The following is a 19458-nucleotide window of genomic DNA, read 5'->3' as shown; positions in this document are numbered from 1 at the left end:
CTCCCCCACATACGCGCAGCATGATTATAGATTATGAAAGCCAAAGACACAGGAGATACAACTACAAGCAAGCGTAGGAAAGAGCTGTGGGATAGGGGTTGCGAGGGGGGAGGAGGCAAGGGAGGAGGAGGGTGGCGGTGGTGTGGGTGTTGGTTGTTGGTTGGGTGGGTGGGTATATACTGCGTGCTGTAATTTGCGAGGGGGATAAGGAGAAGGAAGGGAAGGAAGAGGGATGGAAGGGGGAGGTAGAGGGGATGGAAGGGGGTGGTAAGGGGGATGTAGAGGGGATGTAAGGGGGGATGTAAGGGGGGATGGATGGAGTCTTCTGTTGGGCAGACTTTATTATTTATTTCTTTCCTTACGTTCTTACTTCCTTATTCCGATGATGAATGAATAAGAAATACTGTATGGGATTAACAGTCACGTGTCCATCACCCTCATATACAACAGCACAGTATGGCCATACGTCATATTCTCTCAGTATCACCATGTCACGTACATACACCCAGCCCCCCCCTTCCAAAACCCCTCCTTTCTCAACAAACCCCCCAAGAACGTGCTCACGCAAGATTCGCCTGCGTCGCAAAGCCGATCCGCGGCGCCGCCTGCGACACATCATGCACGACATACTGACTCTTAAGGAAGATATCCCCCAGAATGCTGAACCCAATCCCCGTATTCCGCTGAATGCCGCCAAAGCAGGTACTCCCAGACGCGGGGGCGTAGTTGATGTACTTGCCCGGCACACGATGGGAGGTGCCGCCGATGGTGAGGGAGAAGTCGGGGAGGGCGGCGGAGCAGGCAAAGACGTAGCCGCCGTAGGTGCTGGAGTAGGCGGCGCCGGCGACCTTTGCGTAGTAGGCGGAGACGATGGCGGAGGGGAGGTAGAGGAGGGTGGTGCCGGTGTCGGCGATGGCGTCAAAGGAGGAGGCGACGGGGGCGGCGGAGCCGACGGTGTAGCCGCCGGCGGTGAATTCCCAGAAGCCGTTTTGGGTGTTGACGGTGACGTAGGAGATTGCGCCGGTGTATTTTGCGGTGTCGAGGTAGCCGAAGTCGTAGGTGCCGGCTTGGTGGTACTTGAGGGTGACGGCGAAGAGGGGCGTGGCGAGCTGGCTTTTGACGGTGTCGAAGAAGGTGGTTTGCTTCTGGGGGGAGACGGTGTTGATGGTGGAGAAGGCGAGGCCGAGGAGGCCGTCGTCGTTGGTGTCGGATGAGAAGGAGGACGAGACGGAGGTTGCGGCCTCGACGGCTTGCGAGGTGGCTGTTACGCCTCCGACGACGACGGTGTCGGCGTAGACGTCGCCTGAGGCGCCGGAGCCGTCGCCGTAGGATATGTTCCAGGTGTAGCCTTGCTTCTTCTTTGATGCAGTGGGCTGATACACGGCGTGTCCCGACTGTTGAGTGGCCGGTAGCTCCGTGGAGAAGACCCAACTGTGATCTGGTAAGTATTTGGTTTTCATATCATGGCCTATTTCGTTTCTTGGACCCCATGACAAGCCATACAAGAATTCCGACACTATGACTGAGACTGGGGTGATAGAGGAGACTTACAGGTCAGCGCTACCAGTGTCAAAGTCAAGATCAAGAGTCTGACTGCCAACCTTGACCGGGCAGAGGTAGAGAGAGTCGTATTGATCCTCAGGAGTAGCAGTCACACTACCGCTGGCAGCAGCAGCGGCAGCCTGAACATCTGAAGGTGCCTTGGCGCCATACTTTGCGTATGTCCTGGACATAGCAAGAGGACCGACGCGCGGAACCTTCTTGGCAGACTGGAACTGTTGGATCGTAAATGAACCACGTTTCTCGACCGGACTGGCAACCACCGCGGTCAAAAGGACCGCAGCGGCCGTGAGAGAGAAGATAGAAGGCATCGCGAAGTTTCGATGTGTCTAGCCAGTGGAAGAGTAATGGAAAAGGCAGAACTGCTTCGTGATGATTCTCAACCATTCGGGGGAAATGGTAACCTCCATATATATATGCATTTTTGGTCCGCAAGGGAGGGGCGCTTCTTGCCTCTGCAAGCATGTCTGGATAGCAGTCATTGTGGATAGATAGGACCCAAAATGAAGCCATTCGCGAAGTGGACCATTCATCGATCAGAATTAGAGACTCGGGTGGATCCGTAACCAGTATAAATTGGCCTCGGTAGATTGAGGTGTCTTGAGTTTCTTGAGATCGTCGCCCGCTACCTGCTGTATCTGGCCATGGTTTCCGTCGTTGGTATGGAGTTGTGCAAGCAAGGCTAGAAAACAATCAAGCCTTCTCACAAAGATGCAAGCTTTATCGCCGCGCCCGCACCCTGCGCCATTCGCCTTGTCTGGCGCCACACGCAGGGATTAGTGATTGATTGTGGGAATCTGATAATCTGTGAGATTGAAACACCAGGCTGGAATGGTTATTCGGAATGGAGGGTATGCATCGCCGGCGCTAGTCTTTCCTCCTGGATAATGCAGTGATTACTCAGGCGCTCGAGGAGGTGCTTCTTCTATTGCTGGAATGTGCTTTTGCCTTCATTGGTCAAGTGGAATCATCTTAACGACTTGCAAAAGTTCGAGAAGACTGTTGCGGTCTCTCGCAAGAGCCAAAAGCACGCGCTTCCCATCAGTGTCCGGTGGACAGAGTGATTGCACAGCCGGTGGGTAATATTTCTGGGGCCTCTGAATCCGAGACTGAAATTGATTTGCTTAATCCATGATAAGCAGGTCAAGCGACGTGATAGGGACAGAAATGGCCGTAGACCGCAATAGAACTACTTGCTTGTTTTCGCAGGGTCCACGCAGATCATTGCACGATACGACAAGATTGAAGTTGATCTATCCATAGCCAGATGATGTCCCCACTCTTGCGCGATCTCCACCTGGCAGGCGCCGGCGGCGGGAGTTGCATGACGCTTTGATACCGCATCGGATCCATAGATATAGTAAGTCTCCATACTGTATTAGCGACTCGGATTCGTATATGATTCCAGGCTTGCGTACAGACCGTGGCTTCGCTTCTAGACAACTTCTCCGCCCTTTGTCTGGATGAAGACAAAACGAGGTCTATAGCTAGCAACTTGTGGCCGGTAAGGTGAGTATCCGGTCGAGCATGCTAACTTGTCTTCTCCCATCAACGCGATCCATTACGCAGCCACCGACGAGAAGCGCCCTACAGCGTCGCGACGGTGGATTGTCGATGATAAATGCGGCAGGTGGGCAGAATCAAAGACGTGTAAACGAAGCGACAGATAAATGTGGATTTCTTTGATCTCCCATGTAGCACCAATCGTGTCGTGTATTCGACATGGTTTGCGGTCATCAGCAACAGTAGCAGTAGTATTAGCAGATCCATCTCTCAATGCAAAGACGCCGGCTTCTACCAGCCTAGCGCTGCAGTCCTCTATATCTGGAACCCGCCAATCATACTATCTGAAGCACGATCAAGCGACACAGAATTGCGTAGTTTAATAGATGATGCGATAGCATCTGACAAGCCTCGCTTAGGCATGACAAGATTGCTTGTCATGCTTGTCAAAGCTTGTGTCGTTAGTTGCGAAACCTCATTCCTATAGTCTGGTTCGTTGCAGCTTCTACTGAGCTCATAATGCATCTGGTGGTTGTGGAGACTCTGATGGCCTTGGTGCCTAGACTGTTTAGCCCCTTCGTAGCCGCTTTTCTTCTCAAAGAACTTGACGACGACTTTCCTCTTTCGCAACAATCGCCGAGAAGTGTACGCCTAGATTCATGCGCCATAGGCTCATAGTCAAGTCACTCAAGCTTTGCAAGATTTCTTGTCCTGCATATACTGGGATATTTCTACTGCAGGTCCCAGATCTACCAAGTGCTTCAGGGGAGCAGTGGAGTACCCGTATGATGGCGCCATTGAGAACATGCTTCATGACGCACAGTGTCTGAGTTCATATTCAAGCGAGGCTGAAATGCTGTCTCAATGGTTTCGGTAAATACCGAGGATGTTGACACTGAGTAATGCACATCCTCATGATGTTGGCACATCCTTCCTATCCTCGACAGCCTCTCGCAGACCTTCCAAAGCAGCAACATATTTACTCTTCATTTCGTCGCTAACATGCTCTGCTAGGTTGATTGAAATCCTGATCACCTTCCTCTTATCGACTCGTCGGATCTGACTTCCTTTTGCAATCTCATGCCAGAACCATCGGGCTTCTGTCCTAGTGAACAGCGTACATGCCTCACCTGAACGTTCAGCTCTTGCTGTGCGTCCGATGCGGTGGACATAGCTGACGACACTCCGAGGTATGTCGTAATTGATGATATGTGTCACATTAGGAACATCAAGACCTCTCGATGCCCGATCAGATGCTATGAGAATCGATTTCTTCCCGTTGCTAAACTCTCGAAGAACCTTCTTTCCAACTGTCGTCGTGGACGACTTGGTTAAAACTCCCGTCATTGCGGCAAATTTGCTATCGAGTGCTCCCAGTACGTGGGCTAGTCGAGAAGCATTTTCGTTGTTATTTGTAAAGATAATCAATCGTGGTCGACTTCTAGCTTCCTGCGCGATGGGATCTTCTGGGGGAGCCGTATGCTGATTGATCTTTGCGTCCGAGTCACTTCCCGAAGAGTCTTCTGCTTCGTGGCTCGAAGAGTCCTCATCGCTACTAGAGTCTGCAGAGTCCTTGGGTAGCTTGGATGTAGGTTTTTTCTGACTAGCCTCGGCCTGATCTTCTGCAGGTGAGTCAACGAAGACGTTGTTCGAGAGAAGGTGTAGCAGATAGAGGGGCTTTTTGGACCCATCCCCCACCGAAAGAGCATACTCGGTGAGTGTTTTAGGCAGATCGAAAGTTTCGTTGTCAGTCAGAATCTGCTCGGTGCCACCCTTTCCACCTTTTTCTTCGCCGACAACCAGCAGCCTTGGCCTAGAAAGCCTGAGTGCGCTCAATTTAGCTAGGTCTTTAGTCATCGTGGCACTCAGAATGATTTTTGTCAGATCCTTTCGCGCCTTTGGGCGATCCAGGGTAGCAAGCATGCGCTCGTACGCACTGAGTAATCCTTCAGGCTTCTGTGCATCCAGCTGAGACATCAAGACCTCTGTCCAGTCTTGAAAACTTTGATCTAGCAGACGGTCTGCTTCGTCAATAACGAGCCATTTCAAATCGTATAGGTGAAAGCCCCTGGTGGAGCGTATATGGTCAACGAGTCGCCCAGGGGTACATATCAGGATATCAACGTTGGACTCATATATTGGGACGTGACCGGGGAGCATATCTCGACAATCTTCGAGAAGCTCGTCCTCCTCGAGAGAGCCCGATTTCAGCACTTGGAGAGCTTTATCGTTCAGTATTTTGGCTGCGTCTGGGTCATATCGCCTTCTCTTGCGAACAAGAGACCTCTGTTCATCATGAAGAACCTGATTGCCTACAGCAGTTCCAATCTTGAGCCCCGTTTTTGCGGCGCAATCTTCGGCAACCTTTTGAGCTTGCGTCACCAACTCTCTTGTAGGAACAATCACTAAACCACGAAGCTTGGTGACCAAGCTATGTTTCAGGCTCTCTACCATTGGGAGCATATACGCAAGCGTCTTGCCCGAACCTGTAGCTGCAGACACACAGATATCACCCATATGCTTGTCTTTTCCCGGTGAGATGAGTGGTATCAATCCAGCCTGTACCGCGAAGGCTTCATCATAGCCAAGCTTTCCAAGATGTTTCACTGTATGATCGTCTAGATGTAAATCTGAAAACGTAGTTCTGGCGGATGACGAGATCTTGATTGGGTCAGCCAACCAAGAAGGCAGTGCTGAGAAGGTCGGTTTGGCCTCCACCTCTGGAGGCTGCTCGGGCTGAGGGATGGGCCCTAGATCTACATGAATGTAAGCATTGCATCATGCCTTGTATATACATATGGAATGTACCTAGAAGTTCTACTGGTGGCTCAGTCGCACTCGTATGCGCTTCGGTCGCAATTTCGACTCTCCCACTGCCACGAACGGCCTCCGTAATTCTAGAGGAGCGCTCAAACTTGGAGAACACAGCCTTAAATTTGTCACTGCGAGATATGTCTTGCTGCTCGTTCGGTGCTTCAGCAACGGGATGCTTAAGTCGTTTCCGCGTCGCATCTTTCCCGTCTTCAGCTTCCCTCGCTCGCTTTTTCCTTTTGGTATGCAGATGCTCGTCCTGCATAGGGTCGCGGCCCTCATCTTTCAGCGAAGGCTTCGCTTTAGTGTCATTTGCCTTGCGCTTGTCCTTTGCTTTCTTGATTGACGTAGGAGTCGCACTGGATTGAGTCGCCAAGTCGTCGGAGGCAAGCTTCGCGACGGGAGCAGTGGCAACTGGCGGTACATACCGCGCATATAGTTGGCCTGCCATTACGCTGTCGCCCAGATTAGAGGAATGATTTCCACAATGAGAGACACTCTCACAACTATTCCAAGAAAAAAAGGTTTCCCGGTATTAACCCGCGGAGCGGATGCTCACCTCCGCCTTTGGTGCTTGGCATCTACGCTGGACCACTGCATTTGGCGCTTCGCAGTAGAAGCGCAAGTTATCGCGCGTGCTGTTCGTCTGGATGATACCACGATGGCCACATCTTCTCCTGTACCTATACACCATATGTCGAAAGACGATACAGAATCACAATGCGGTACAACATTGCGTACGTGCCGACAACGCGACGCTTCGAATTGAGCTAATTCGCATACTACAGCATGATCAGTGATTATTTCTTTCCTCAACCAGGCATGCCACTCTTAGAGTCTTGGAGGAATTGTTGACTGACTGGGCTGCAGGAGGTGTAGAAAGTCACATATACCAACTCTCGAGCGTATGCTGATCGAATACTTGTTCCGTTCGAGTAATAACACGGAGTAATAGAAACTCATAGACCGAGGGCACAAAGTGATCATAATCACTCATGCATACAAAGGCCGAACCGGTGTTCGGTACCTCACGAATGGTCTGAAAGTCTACCATGTTCCGTTCTTCGTTATTTACCGCGAGACGACGTTTCCGACTGTCTTTTCCTTCTTCCCCATATTCAGAGATATAATCATTCGGGAACGAATCGAAATTGTACACGGACATGGAAGCTTGAGCAGTCTATGTAATGAAGCCATCCTACATGGGCGGACCATGGGACTACGTGCAGTCTTCACAGATCATTCTCTTTTTGGGTTTGCGGACGCTGGTAGCATTCTCACAAACAAATTGCTCAAGTTTACCCTGAGCGACGTCGACCACGTCATATGCGTTAGCCATACTTGGTGAGATCACGAACAATAATGACTTTCTGGGTATTAATGTGAAGCAGCAAAGAAAACACAGTCCTGCGTGCCTCTCTGGACCCCTTGATGGTCTCAGTAATACCTAATGCAGTTGTCGCTGAGAACTTTCGGCCGTTGAATTATGTAGAGCCATCAGAAGATGGTCAAACAGGTACAAGACTTCCACCAATCAACCTCCTTGGACCGGATGACACAATCACGATCGTGGTAATTTCCCGCCTATTCTACAATAAGGGCACAGATCTTTTAATTGCGGCGATACCTCGCATACTAGCTTCACACAAACATGTACGTTTCATCATTGCCGGCTCTGGACCGAAGGCCATCGACCTGGAACAGATGGTCGAACGAAATGTGCTTCAAGATCGTGTGGAGATGCTTGGTCCCGTCCGCCATGAGGAAGTCCGAGATGTGATGGTACGTGGCCAGATATACTTGCACCCTAGCTTGACTGAAGCTTTCGGTACTGTCATAGTCGAGGCTGCCAGTTGCGGCCTGTACGTTGTCTGCACCCAGGTGGGCGGCATCCCGGAAGTCCTTCCTGCACGCATGACTCAATTCGCAAAACCTGAAGAGGACGACTTGGTTGCTGCAACTGGCCGGGCTATCGCTGCGCTTCGAGCTAATAAAGTTCGTACGGAGCGGTTTCACGATCAAGTTAAGATGATGTACTCATGGACAGACGTAGCAGCCCGTACAGAGCGAGTATATGAAGGGATATCTGGTGCTTTGCCCGAAGAGGAGTTCTATGGTATACATGCCGCCGGTGCATGGACTGCTACGCGAGGCCGTGCTGGAGTGCAGAGTTTTGCTCTCATGGACAGATTGAAGAGATACTACGGCTGTGGTATCTGGGCCGGCAAGCTTTTCTGCCTCTGCGTGGTCATCGATTACCTCATCTTCGTCGCGCTCGAGATGATCTATCCAAGATCAGGCATAGACATTGCGAAGGACTGGCCGAAAAAGCGGATTGATGGCTCACCAAATCGGGACAAATTCGCGAGCCTCAATCGATCGAGAAGTAGTCGACATCGAGATAAGCGATAATGGCATCCACGCGTACCTGCTCTATCTATCAACGGGCACATTCATCTCGTCCTATGATCAGGATACGAATAGTCGGACCCGATTATGTCTGCAGTCTCACCCTGTCGAATGAAAGCGACCGGTCCTCATCTAGTGACATGGCAAAGCACACTCGGACAAAAGAGCGTACCTCACAGCAACCCTGTGGGGTATATACGTGCATATCAGGTTCGCGTTAACCCAAGCGACTCCAATACCACAAAGAATATGTTCTTGGCGCATTCGCTCGTTCTAGACTCAGAAGTCAAGAGCACGAGTCACTATGGCCGGAGCTTCGTATAACACAATATCGGGATGTATAACTTGATGTTTGACTTAGCTATCTACTCCCAGTAGAAAGAGTAGTATTCCATCCCCATAAACTCATCCGTATAACTACCACCCTTACCCTCTCCCGCAGCCCCGGCACAGACAATTAGCGGCAGAAAGTGCTCACTACCATGCCGGGGATGCATCTCATAGCTGTTAGGCCACTTTCGCCAGTCTTCAAGCTTCGTCTTGCGTGCCTCGACGTCCGGCTCCAACACACCGTCCGATACTGCATCACTCCATTCCTTGTTTCGCCCACGGAAATCGGGATTATGAGCAGCTCCGCTAAACATCAGGCGCAAATTATGGAATGTTGCAAAACCAGAGCCAATGATTGCAACATTCGAGTCGCGCAGCTTGGAGAGCGCTTGACCCATACGGTAGTGGTCTGCAGGAGACTCAGAGTCGAGCACGGAGAGCTGGACTATGGGTACGGTTGCGGACGGATGGATCAACATCCTGTGGAACTGAATGAGCCTTGTCACTCTGGCTCATGGAACGTATATCTTACATCGGGATGAAGACTCCATGGTCCCAGCCTCTCTCATCATCCATATCTGGCGTGAATCCTTGGCTTCTTAGTGCGTCTGCGACTTCTTTTGCAACCTCTGGCGAGCCCGGCGCATCGTACTTCAGCTTATACGCCTCGGGCGGGAAGCCTCCGTAATCGTAGTATAGCTTGTGCTTTTTCTCGGAGGAGATGGTGGGGTTTCGCTCACTCCAGTGGGCGGTCACAAGGATGATAGCCCGTGGCGCATCTGGGGTGTTCAGCCGTAGAAGCTTCGGCACTTTGGTCTGCAGAGATTGCACAATGGCCTTGTGTGATGGGTCGCCGAGGACAGGCATGGGACCTGTAGGCATATCAGCTTTCTTGCGAATGTACTCAGTGAACACTGCAGCATGCAGGGCGCTCCTGTGAGGGTAACCGTACCGCCTCCGTGTGAGATCGAAATGACTGGTGCGCGCGTCATATTTGTCGAACACTTGAGTGTATCGTGTAGTTTGAATGCTTGGGACGAGATATTACTGCCCATGAGCTGGTGGTCGAATGTTGATATGGTGACTGTAGGGTGGATGCGGCTGCTGAGTGCGATGATATGAGTCAAGATACTGGCGGTGCGAATATTCATGCCTCAATCAGGTCGAAGCGGGGTTTTCGAAGAGACAAATGCCATGCTTCGTGATCTTGGAGACACCGGTCAATGCATGGAGAGTCTGAAACCAATGATTGGGAATATACGTGAGTTTGTAAGAGCGGAATTGATCCGTCGGAAACTCGGGATCCATGGCGGGATCAGGCCGTGTCGACCTGACCTAAAAACGATTCCGGCCACTGGTAGCTGTAATAAAACAACTTCATCGTTCCCATTCTTAGTCTAAAACTGTGAAATCATTTATAATATAGGCAATCAAAACTCATGATAGTACCATAGCTTTCCAAGACTCTAACTTAGGCTATAGCGCAGCATGATGGTGTCTCTTTGACCCGACATTCCACTCAATGAAGAGCTCTATGCGGCACATGGAGAACGTTTGAGGTATTTTGCGACGATTTGCGAAGTCGGCTCGTTAGCTTCCTGCGGTATACCCTCGACATATACGTCGGACTTGCCAACTCTGCTTCTTTACATTACCTGAACGCTTTCTAAACAGTGTCATTGTTTTGGTACCCCAAGGACTTGAAAATGCAGCTGGAAGACCGTTTATAACGCTTCCCTGGATCCAATGCTGCTCCCATCTTGTATCTTGGACCAAACGCGACGCATTGTGTCAAAAGGTCCTTGGGCATGTCGGCGATGTGAACGCGCGGTCGCGTGGCACAGGGTACCATCGCAATGAAGACTTATTCGCTGACTATGCACAAGGACAGAACAGCGTCTCGCATTACTTGCTGCTCTCAGCCAGCAAAGACGATAGTATCGCACGCGTTGAGATTATATCTCCAAAACCGACGCTCATCGCAACAGTGTTTACGGTTAGGTACAGCTCCATCAAATGATCACATGGCGATTGTTTTATCGAGTCCGAATACACCGAATCCTTGAGGCGGAGTTTCAATTGAATCGGTTCATTTCGAAGAATTTAATCCTGGCGCCTCCATGAGTATAGGAGAACAGAGCGTACCGAAACCGAACTCGCAATCGCATTCCAGCTAGGATTTTAGAGCAAGACCACTAGGCCTGCCCAAGCAGCTTGGCCCCCACGCATTCGCTTTCTAAAACAACTATCACGACTGCTGAATCTGCTAGGCACGACGGTCCACCATTGTAATATGGCTCGAAGAGGTTCATCAACAACGGGGCGAGAGAGGATCTTTGTCTTGTCGACCTACATTACAAGAGACTCTGGGCTTAGCTCATTGACCATCTTACAGTCTAGTCGTGCCCGCGTTATACGATTCAGCGAAGTAGCTGCTACGGTTTCTTTTGTGGTAACATCCACTCATGATATTCGGCGTGTAAGCGTACGAGGCCTAAGCAGCAGCTCAGCCAGGGTCCGATGCCCCCAAGGATCCATGATCCTCGAGACCTGAGAACATCATGTTCCCGCGCACGAAAAACGTCAACCATAATCAAGTTCTGGTTGACTGGCGTGTTGGCCAGCTCCGAATATTATTGGCTACTCGTTCTGATCAGGATCATTCAAGTAGACGGATTCCGGGGGTAAGCGCGAAGAGACACATCGCAATTGCTGACACGCCAAGTAAGAAGATGCAGGGCCCAGCAGCATTCTATTGGAGTGCTGCCCCAGCCCCACGGCAATCTCTTTGCCCGCAGGCAAGAAGACTGGGGTTTGAGACTTGCCATGTGGTTTGGTAAGCAGCGAGCGAAAGGTCTATTTTTGGTACCTGCAAGTCTATTTCTCGATCGACATTAGCGAGACTCAGTAACTTCCAGAACTAGTCCTTCGCGCGCCTATCACAGCTTTGGATGCAACGGCTCATCCCGCACCTTTCATCTTTAATTCACAGCTCGCATTCGGTTTCGGCCGCTTGTATTCCGATCCTCCTGAAGAAAAGTTCGAGCCGTGCTTGTGTTGCGGTGGAGAATTCCTCAGAATTATGGCTAATTACAACTGAATATTTTGGATATCACAGGTTCGCTGCGGTGATGCCAGACCTGAATATGGCATGAGAAGCAATGCGGATGAATGCATTCCCGAAAGAGATATGGAGAATCTTACTGAGCCACAGCCACGAAGAAAGGGACCAGCTTCTATCAAGCATAATACTAGTGGCTCATCCTTGGTCCGCTCACTAAGTCGTGGAACGCGAGACCTAGCAGTCAGACCGTGCCGTACAATGCCTCCTTCAGCTGCGGAATCTCGCCAAGCTAGAGCTAGCCACACTATCAGCCTTCCTAGAACCTATGTATGTACTACTCAATGATGAGAACGCCCTTAAGCTTTCAATGTGAGGGTCATCTCATGTGTATAAGTAGCAGCTGGTAAGTGGCGGCACCGTTTGGCTATTATCAGCCGAAATAACATATATCGACACAACTTCTTGCCATCTCCTGTTGCCTTATCATTTCCTTGCTTCTTTCGTTGTCGCACGATCGTTTCTACCAGGTATCATCGAGTGTCTCTACCTTCTCAGGCACATTTATAGCTCCATTTAACACGTCATATCATAATGAAGGTCTCTAGCCTTGCATTTGCTGGTCTCGGTGGCCTCGTGGCCGCCGACGAGCTAGACAAAAGGTACAAGACTAATGTTGAAGTCGAGTGTCATGCAGAGACAGTCACTGTCTGGGGGAATGGCAACGGGAATGGACAGCAACAACACCACGCCACTTCATCCATATGGACTGAGGGAGGTAGCGTGACGTCGGTCGACTACCAATGGGCAGCAACGTCAACCTACTTGCCTTCATCGGGTGTCTTCCAAAACCCATACGCACCTAGCGAGATGCTCACCGCTCCTGGACCTATGTGGACGAACGTAAGTCACGAGCGTTAGTAGCATCCTTAGGCTTAGCTAACAACATTAGATTGAATACCCTAAAACCGTCGCCCATGTATGGCCCACAGGTCCTGGTGCTGAGAAGGATGCCATTGAAGTCGTTTTCATTGATACGTGGATCGAGCACAAGGCCAATGTATACATGAACGTGGAGCAAGGTTCTGTCATTTCTACGAAGACTGATGCGGTCACATACACGCCTACTCCGCCTCCACCTCCAGCGCCTACAGGCGGCTCTCCTATCCAGGCTGTAGGAACAATCGCTCCCGGTTTACCAGCTCAACCGTCGGACCAGCCACAGGGCAAGACCATCAACGTCGAGCTCAAGGCCGAGCAGATCGATGGTAAGACTGTCGTTCACTACGTTCCGGATCGTGTAGAGGCTGCGATTGGTGACGTTGTTCTCTTTCACTTCAAGCGTGCTGCCCACTCCGTCACTCAATCGACCTTCGATACCCCCTGTACTCCCCTCAAGAACGGCGATATTAACGTTTTTGACACCGACCTCATTCCGAATCCGGATAACGCAGAAGGCGAGACGTTCCAGCGAGCATTCGTGGTACATGACACAGCACCCAAGTGGTTCTACTGCAAGCAGCAGAATGCCAATCACTGCGGTCAAGGTATGGTATTCGGCATCAATCCCAAGGATAAGATGGATGCCTTCATACAGAAGGCTAAGGATCAAAATGGCTCCAAAGTTTCTCTGCCTGTTCCTGCATCCGCAACTCCGGAACCCACTGCTGCCTCCACCGTTGTCTCGTCTGTTGCCACGGAGACAGCAGCATCTTCTGCGGTCGTCGAAACTCCCTCTGCCATTAACACCGGTGGTCATGCAAGCTCGACTGTCATTGTGCGTGGTAACGGCCAAGACATCCCTTTCCAATACACGCCGCCATTCGTACAAGGCCTCAAGGCCGGCGACGAGCTCATATTCGACTTCCGCGCCCGCAACCACACCCTCACAGAATCCTCCCTTGCAGATCCTTGCAAGCGTAAAGAAGGAGGCGTTGACACCTTGTTCGCCAATTTCAATCCTGACAACCAAGCTGGGAAGTTCCTTTTCACCCTGAAGATTGAGTCCGACCAGGCACGCTACTTTTACTGCAAACAAGGCAATGGAGGTGCCAATGGTCACTGCAAGGCTGGCATGGTGTTTGGCGTTAATATTGATCAGGGTGTGTTCGATACGTTTGTGCAGAATGCGAAGAACACTCCCCTGTCTGCGAAGTTCAGATGATAGAGGTTTTGTGGTACGTTAAGATGTGTCATGGTTATATGTAAATAGATGACGAGCGATGCGTCGGAAGTAGATTTGCATTCTGTTGGAGTTGGAGAGCAGCGATTTTGAACCTTTTACGTAGTGAATTTCTATGTCAACGATAATTCAGCCTCAGGCGCCAAAACGCAGTCTAATCCAGGCATGAACACTTTCTGCCTGAGGCAATAATAATGCCAAACACCTGCGCCATGGCCAGGTTTGCTCCCTTGATATGACGCAAATTTCAACATTCAGACAAGCGACACCAATATATTTGTCCAATATCGATATATTTCCGCTCAATATAGATGAAAATTGTTATCATATCGAGAGACATGCCAGGCAAAACGAACTCAAGCACGACGACGTCATTCTGCCCCGGCCCGGCGCCAGTCACGAGGATAACGCGGCAGCGGCATTTATAACGCATTTCTCGACAATGCCATGTACTGTATTGTCGCCCGCGCCGGCTAGCGGGCGTAACTCACGGCACCAATGCCCTTGGAAAGTGGCCATGAGTGGATCATTGAGACCCAGAACATCAGAGACTTCTGCCCTACGAAATGGCGTTGTAGAAGGCTCCAGTTTCGCCACAATTCCTGCCAATCCGCGCTGCTCGGGAGCTCGTCTATGTTGTATGGTTCGTTTGCTGTGTATAATCCCTGTCGCCACTTACTTTCACTCTCTCACAACGGGATGGATAACATGGAACTTGGGTGGGGGTAAGTCTCGCAAGAACGACCGAGACAAACTCGATAGACCTGCTGGCTCCTCCAAGACTAAAATCATATTAAAATCTCACCGTCGCCCCCGTCTTTCTCCCTCCTTTTCATCTTCTGCTCATCACTATCACATTATTTGCTCGTCCGGCACAACGATTGCGTTGTTTGCAGACGGAAACACACGTTAGCGCCCGTCACTATCATCGCTACATCCATACGCCGCTCGAGCTTGAGCAGAAAAGCGGCATTGTCACCACGACACGTACACGAGAAAAATCGAATACATCGGTCTGATTCTCATAGTAGGCCTGGAATAGTGTCTACTCTGGCGCTCTCAACTCTTGTGCGAGATCGACTACTTGAAATATAGAGTTCTCTCTCTGCATAGACACGATCGCGCACCTACATCATGTCGAATAAACCCATCTTTGTAGCAACCCATCCGCGGGCTTGCTCGACCGCTTTTGAGCGAGTATGTTGCCGTCGACATTGACGAGACCCTTGACCGATCCCGGCACGAGTCGTGAATTTGACATTCTACAGGTCTTCATGACTCGCCGTGACATCCTACAATGTGTCCACGAACCTTTTGGAGATGCGTTCTATTTCGGTCCCGAACGTCTAAGTGACCGTTACGAACAGGATCAGAAAGCCAGGGAAGAGAGTGGCTTTGAAGGCAGTACCTACAGAACCATTTTTCAGAGAATAGCGAAGGAAAGCACTGAGGTAAGTCGCTTGACGCCGTGCGTGTCATCTGGCACACAAGCATGAAGACTTTCGATCATTCCGTCTGAAGCAAGGTTCCTACCTCTTGTATATGTCTGCTCAACCTGCAATATGGTCAGAATCTGGTGTCCTTATGGCGTTTAGTCATTGACGCACGTGATATTTCCATCATAAGCCAAAAACATGGATTGAAAGCCGTTCTTTGTTTCTATTTCGACCCCATCGGTTACACTGCGCATAGTCACACGAACTCGGATGAATCATGACCCTATTAAATGCAGCTGCTGATTCTTACAGGGTAAACGGTTGTTCATCAAGGATATCACGCATTACCTTGTCCCTCCAAATGGCAAACCAGCGACGATTGCACCATCACTTGTCAACTACAAACGAGGTGTTGGTACAACTCAGGAAGGCCTCCCAGCACCGGACGGGGAGCCTTTCAAGGCTAAAGCAGTCAACATTGCTCCATATCCGTATGACACGAATTCAGAGGAGGCAAATCCCTCGGTCGTTCCTGAAGAATTACTGAAACAATTTCACTTCACTTTCTTGATTCGTCACCCTAAGTTCAGTATTCCCTCATACTGGCGATGCACAATCCCACCATTGGATGACGTTACTGGTTTCTACAATTTCATGCCCTGCGAAGCAGGTTACGACGAACTCAGGCGCGTATTTGACTACCTTCGCGAGCGTAATATCGTCGGGCCCAGGATCGCTGGACACACGGAGACCACGAATGGTGACACGAACGGGACGAATGGTAATCACACCGACAACGTCGAAATTTGTGTTATCGACGCAGACGACTTGTTGGACAACCCAAGCAGCATCATTAACCAGTACTGCGCGACAACAGGTGTGGAATACAAACCAGAAATGCTTACCTGGGATACTGAGGAAGAACATTCAATTGCCAAGGCGGCCTTCGAGAAGTGGAAGGGATTTCACGAGGATGCGATCAACAGCACGGAACTGAAGGCTAGGGTCCACGTAAGTCACTTGAACCTTATGAAAGCGCGGCAGGACTTTTTGAAGACTGACGAGCTGACATGGCAGAAGAAAACGAAGTCTGATGACGAAATTTATGCCGACTGGATCAAGAAATACGGCACCGAGGCTGCTAAATCTATCAAGGCGTGTGTTGACCAGAATGTGGCGGACTATGAGTACCTCAAGAAATTCGCTATTAAGCCGTAGGTGTGAGACAGTTGTTGGGCAGGCAAAGACGTAGCAATTGCCTCGCTGGACTCTCGCACTTTCAAGCTGCCATTGATTTTTGTTGCCAGCTGAGCTCTTACAACGAACCAAATTACCTGACAGCAGTGGCTTGAATGATAATTTTTTTTCCTTTGCTATATAAAACCAAACTGTGCAGAAGGCCTCGGTCAACACTCATTAGTAACCTCGGAGATGTTTTTTACCTTTTTTGAATGTATTTTGGGAGTATTGGTATATCTGAAACTGTTTACAAATCCATTCTCCTAGCAGTGATGCTTTCTGGTGTGACAAAGACGACATTCGATGCTTGACTAGAGTGCCGTTCTTCCTTGGGGATTTAGTTGTTGAATATGGGCTCATGATGGAAGCACCAGGGAAAGGGACTGGCTCACGTATTGCGACCTTTTGGGAAATTGAATAAAGCATAAGGTAGAAATCTATTGTTGAGAACGTGTCTAACTTGTTACATTATGTGTTACAACAATAATCATTAGATATATGTAAAAAAAACCCACCGCCTGCCCGCTGCGTTGGTAGGTATTGCCTCTCATGTTCGCATGTCTACTATTGGAAGCACGGCTTTGCTAGTAGCTGCTTGTACTGTAGTCGCTGGGAAATCTAGTTCTTGAGACCAATGGCACCGAGGAAGGGGGAGAGGAACTTGAGGGCTTCAGATGCGAACTCAGATGCGACCTCACCGCCAATGCTGATGCTCTTGGAGAGGACACCGGAGACGTTGCCCTTGAGGACGTCGGAAGCGATGCCCTCAACCTGGCCGACGATCTCGGTTCCAAGCTTGATACCCTCCGTAATACCGAACAGACCCTCGAATGCAGTAGCGCCGTTAAGGAAAGCGTTGATGTAAGCCTCAGCAGTGGCGCCGATGGAACCGTCAGCCTCACAGAGACCAGCAGCCTGGAGCCAGCCCTTGATGGCAGCGTTGAACAGATCGCCGGACATGTCAGCGGTGAACTTGAAGGTACCGCTCAGGAGGCCCTGGATGGCGCTGGTGATGAGCTGGGTGTTGGGGTCAACGCTGGCGCCGACCTGGCCGCCCAGGTTGATTCCGGCAGCCATACCGAAGAGGCCCTCCAATCCGGTCTGACCGTGGAGCACGCCGTTGAGGTATGCCTGGGCCTTGGCGCCGATGGAGCCGTCGACCTCGCAGAGACCCTTGGCCTGGAGCCATGCTTGGATGGACGCCTCGCAGGCTTCGACGGTGATGCCGGCGCCGAAGTTGATGGCGCTGGGGATCGTGAATTGGCCGCCGACTTGGCCGGAGGCACCGCCGGTGATGCCACCGAGGCCGGCGCTGACGCCGGCGTTGGCACTGCCGCCGAAGGTACCGGTGGGGAGGGCGAGGACGGAGGAGATGGCGGCCATGGCCGGGATGATGAGTGAGAACTTCATTTTGATTGTTGTTGTTGTTGTTGTTGTTGGTTTTGGAAAAATAGGTCCGGTGAAGGAATGCAGAAGATTACTGAATCGAAGTGAGTGAGTGTATTGGGTAAGTCTGAACGAGTGACTGTATTAGCGAATGAAAGATGATCTGGAAGAGCGTGATGAGGAGTATGTTTGAGGCTGATGGTTGTGGTGTTTATATACACCGACTTCACTTCGATGCCCGCATCGTCTTGAATACTGATCGGCACTCATTTCAAACTACTCTCTACCATTTCCTGGTACGCATAGCCTTTACGCTCATGTGTGTATCCGTTAGCCTGGTCTCATCTGCTGGAAGACTATTGGTGTTGGAAGCGTTTAGACGCACGTTTCCACGAGATGGCAGCACATAACCTTCGCAGTGACATACAGACCCTTGTCAAGAGGCTATGAAGGTATCCACATCCCGTACCATAGCGGAATAAGGTGAAGCTTAACCCATACGGCGATGTTTGATGGAGTTAGCCGGAGAGCAACAAGTGTTCAGCTAACAGCCCAAATCCGGTGATGGGAGGTTGCGACTAAGGTGTCAAGGCACTGTGCCCCCTGCCAAGGAACTCTCTAGCGGTTGATATCCGGTGGCTCGCGCTCTCTCCGCCCAGACGCTAACACCACGCGCTGGCTCCAAGACTCAATGGTTTAAGGTTTGCAACCAGAAACAATGGATTGATCTCCAGATCTCGACTGGTTTTGTCAAGGGGCTCCCAGCTTGTAATGGAATGGGAGGCGGAAGTGCTCAATGCTCTCACCATTCTTCCTCGGCAAGGCTGCTCTAGTCTGATGTCATTGCGAACTTGCATCCTTACTCCCGGTACTAGTACACACTTACACTTGCCTATAGTTATAGTCTTATTACACGTATAGCGCGCTGAGTCGACGTCCTTGGAGGTGGCAAAGAGAGACGAGACAGAGAATGCATACATGCATACATACAGCAACATAGACATGAGACTCTCCGTACTATGATAGAGCACCTCCAACAAAGGCCTACACCTCGGCCATCCCCGAGCATTTTCGTGCTCGTATACCCTGCTGTACAGTGACATTCCACCCCCATAGCCATACCGTATCCATGTACGTACGTACCATGTACCGAAGGAACGCTGTTCCAGTCATCAAACCTCCGCCCTAAAGCAACCCAATCGAGTCGAGCATCAGAAATTGGGTGTCCCAAACAAACAAGATGCCCCCCGCTCGAGGCAGTATGTAGGACCGGCGCAAGCCGCGGGACACACGGACAGGGATGGCTTCTAGAAGAGATCCATGCAACGAACAGACCTCTCCTGGGTCTTGGTCGTTTTCTGGAGAGACCACATGAACTTGCAGTTCTCAAATATTTTTTTCTTCCCTGGGTAGTAGCTGGCCGTACGTTCTTGGGCTGAGGCTACCTCGGTACGCGCCATGCAGCCATGAACGTTTGATCGGCGGTGAGGCTGCAGGTAATATGGATGTGAAACTCGTCCGTAATATTGACTGTGTTTCGA

General features: G+C 50.6%; 9 protein-coding genes across 9 annotated transcripts; 5 read left to right on the top strand and 4 right to left on the bottom strand.

Annotated features, from left to right (window-relative positions):
• Positions 1–560: 560 nt before the first annotated feature.
• On the bottom strand, positions 561–1871 carry EJ05DRAFT_440216 (Asp-domain-containing protein; the record flags this gene model as incomplete). Its single annotated transcript, XM_033741920.1, has 2 exons — positions 561–1431; positions 1552–1871. The coding sequence occupies 2 exons, from the start codon at positions 1869–1871 to the stop codon at positions 561–563; spliced, it is 1191 nt and encodes a 396-aa protein (XP_033599401.1).
• Positions 1872–3975: 2104 nt separating this feature from the next.
• EJ05DRAFT_501492 (P-loop containing nucleoside triphosphate hydrolase protein) lies at positions 3976–6325 on the bottom strand (the record flags this gene model as incomplete). The annotated part of the gene is made up of 2 exons (XM_033747120.1): positions 3976–5819; positions 5872–6325. 2 exons carry the CDS (start codon positions 6323–6325, stop codon positions 3976–3978), a joined length of 2298 nt encoding a protein of 765 aa, XP_033599400.1.
• Positions 6326–6594: 269 nt separating this feature from the next.
• Positions 6595–8286, top strand: EJ05DRAFT_493448 (phosphatidylinositol glycan, class A; the record flags this gene model as incomplete). Its single annotated transcript, XM_033746119.1, has 5 exons — positions 6595–6611; positions 6663–6694; positions 6745–6779; positions 6830–7218; positions 7266–8286. 5 exons carry the CDS (start codon positions 6595–6597, stop codon positions 8284–8286), a joined length of 1494 nt encoding a protein of 497 aa, XP_033599399.1.
• Positions 8287–8648: 362 nt separating this feature from the next.
• EJ05DRAFT_493447 (extradiol ring-cleavage dioxygenase) lies at positions 8649–9605 on the bottom strand (the record flags this gene model as incomplete). Its single annotated transcript, XM_033746118.1, has 3 exons — positions 8649–9093; positions 9146–9485; positions 9566–9605. 3 exons carry the CDS (start codon positions 9603–9605, stop codon positions 8649–8651), a joined length of 825 nt encoding a protein of 274 aa, XP_033599398.1.
• A 1301-nt stretch (positions 9606–10906) lies between these two features.
• EJ05DRAFT_48725 (uncharacterized protein) lies at positions 10907–11985 on the top strand. Its single transcript, XM_033745599.1, has 3 exons — positions 10907–11297; positions 11352–11484; positions 11538–11985. The coding sequence occupies exons 1-3, from the start codon at positions 11134–11136 to the stop codon at positions 11766–11768; spliced, it is 528 nt and encodes a 175-aa protein (XP_033599397.1). The 5' UTR covers positions 10907–11133; the 3' UTR covers positions 11769–11985.
• A 186-nt stretch (positions 11986–12171) lies between these two features.
• EJ05DRAFT_48578 (uncharacterized protein) lies at positions 12172–13965 on the top strand. Its single transcript, XM_033745478.1, has 2 exons — positions 12172–12577; positions 12627–13965. The coding sequence occupies exons 1-2, from the start codon at positions 12269–12271 to the stop codon at positions 13836–13838; spliced, it is 1521 nt and encodes a 506-aa protein (XP_033599396.1). The 5' UTR covers positions 12172–12268; the 3' UTR covers positions 13839–13965.
• On the top strand, positions 13965–14912 carry EJ05DRAFT_48531 (uncharacterized protein). Its single transcript, XM_033745437.1, has one exon. The coding sequence runs from the start codon at positions 14092–14094 to the stop codon at positions 14767–14769; it is 678 nt and encodes a 225-aa protein (XP_033599395.1). The 5' UTR covers positions 13965–14091; the 3' UTR covers positions 14770–14912.
• EJ05DRAFT_48418 (uncharacterized protein) lies at positions 14881–16609 on the top strand. The gene is made up of 4 exons (XM_033745316.1): positions 14881–15053; positions 15125–15307; positions 15605–16303; positions 16373–16609. Exons 1-4 carry the CDS (start codon positions 14991–14993, stop codon positions 16508–16510), a joined length of 1083 nt encoding a protein of 360 aa, XP_033599394.1. The 5' UTR covers positions 14881–14990; the 3' UTR covers positions 16511–16609.
• A 540-nt stretch (positions 16610–17149) lies between these two features.
• On the bottom strand, positions 17150–17941 carry EJ05DRAFT_486951 (uncharacterized protein; the record flags this gene model as incomplete). Its single annotated transcript, XM_033745577.1, has 1 exon — positions 17150–17941. The coding sequence occupies one exon, from the start codon at positions 17939–17941 to the stop codon at positions 17150–17152; it is 792 nt and encodes a 263-aa protein (XP_033599393.1).
• Positions 17942–19458: the final 1517 nt, after the last annotated feature.

This window comes from Pseudovirgaria hyperparasitica (assembly GCF_010093815.1).
Source record: "Pseudovirgaria hyperparasitica strain CBS 121739 unplaced genomic scaffold EJ05scaffold_10, whole genome shotgun sequence".
Taxonomy (NCBI): domain Eukaryota; kingdom Fungi; phylum Ascomycota; class Dothideomycetes; order Acrospermales; family Acrospermaceae; genus Pseudovirgaria; species Pseudovirgaria hyperparasitica.
The sequence above is the reverse complement of the archived record's forward strand: the minus strand, read 5'-3'. Positions and strand labels throughout refer to the sequence as shown.

Coding starts and splice junctions, on each gene's coding strand:
- EJ05DRAFT_48418 (XM_033745316.1), top strand. CDS start 14,991: ATGTCGAATAAACCCATCTTTGTAGCAACCCATCCGCGGGCTTGCTCG. Junction 15,308..15,604: donor TAGCGAAGGAAAGCACTGAG/GTAAGTCGCTTG, acceptor TGATTCTTACAG/GGTAAACGGTTGTTCATCAA. Junction 16,304..16,372: donor AACTGAAGGCTAGGGTCCAC/GTAAGTCACTTG, acceptor ACATGGCAGAAG/AAAACGAAGTCTGATGACGA.
- EJ05DRAFT_48725 (XM_033745599.1), top strand. CDS start 11,134: ATGCCCCCAAGGATCCATGATCCTCGAGACCTGAGAACATCATGTTCC. Junction 11,298..11,351: donor CAAGTAGACGGATTCCGGGG/GTAAGCGCGAAG, acceptor AAGAAGATGCAG/GGCCCAGCAGCATTCTATTG. Junction 11,485..11,537: donor AAGGTCTATTTTTGGTACCT/GCAAGTCTATTT, acceptor TTCCAGAACTAG/TCCTTCGCGCGCCTATCACA.
- EJ05DRAFT_48531 (XM_033745437.1), top strand. CDS start 14,092: ATGACGCAAATTTCAACATTCAGACAAGCGACACCAATATATTTGTCC.
- EJ05DRAFT_48578 (XM_033745478.1), top strand. CDS start 12,269: ATGAAGGTCTCTAGCCTTGCATTTGCTGGTCTCGGTGGCCTCGTGGCC. Junction 12,578..12,626: donor CTGGACCTATGTGGACGAAC/GTAAGTCACGAG, acceptor TAACAACATTAG/ATTGAATACCCTAAAACCGT.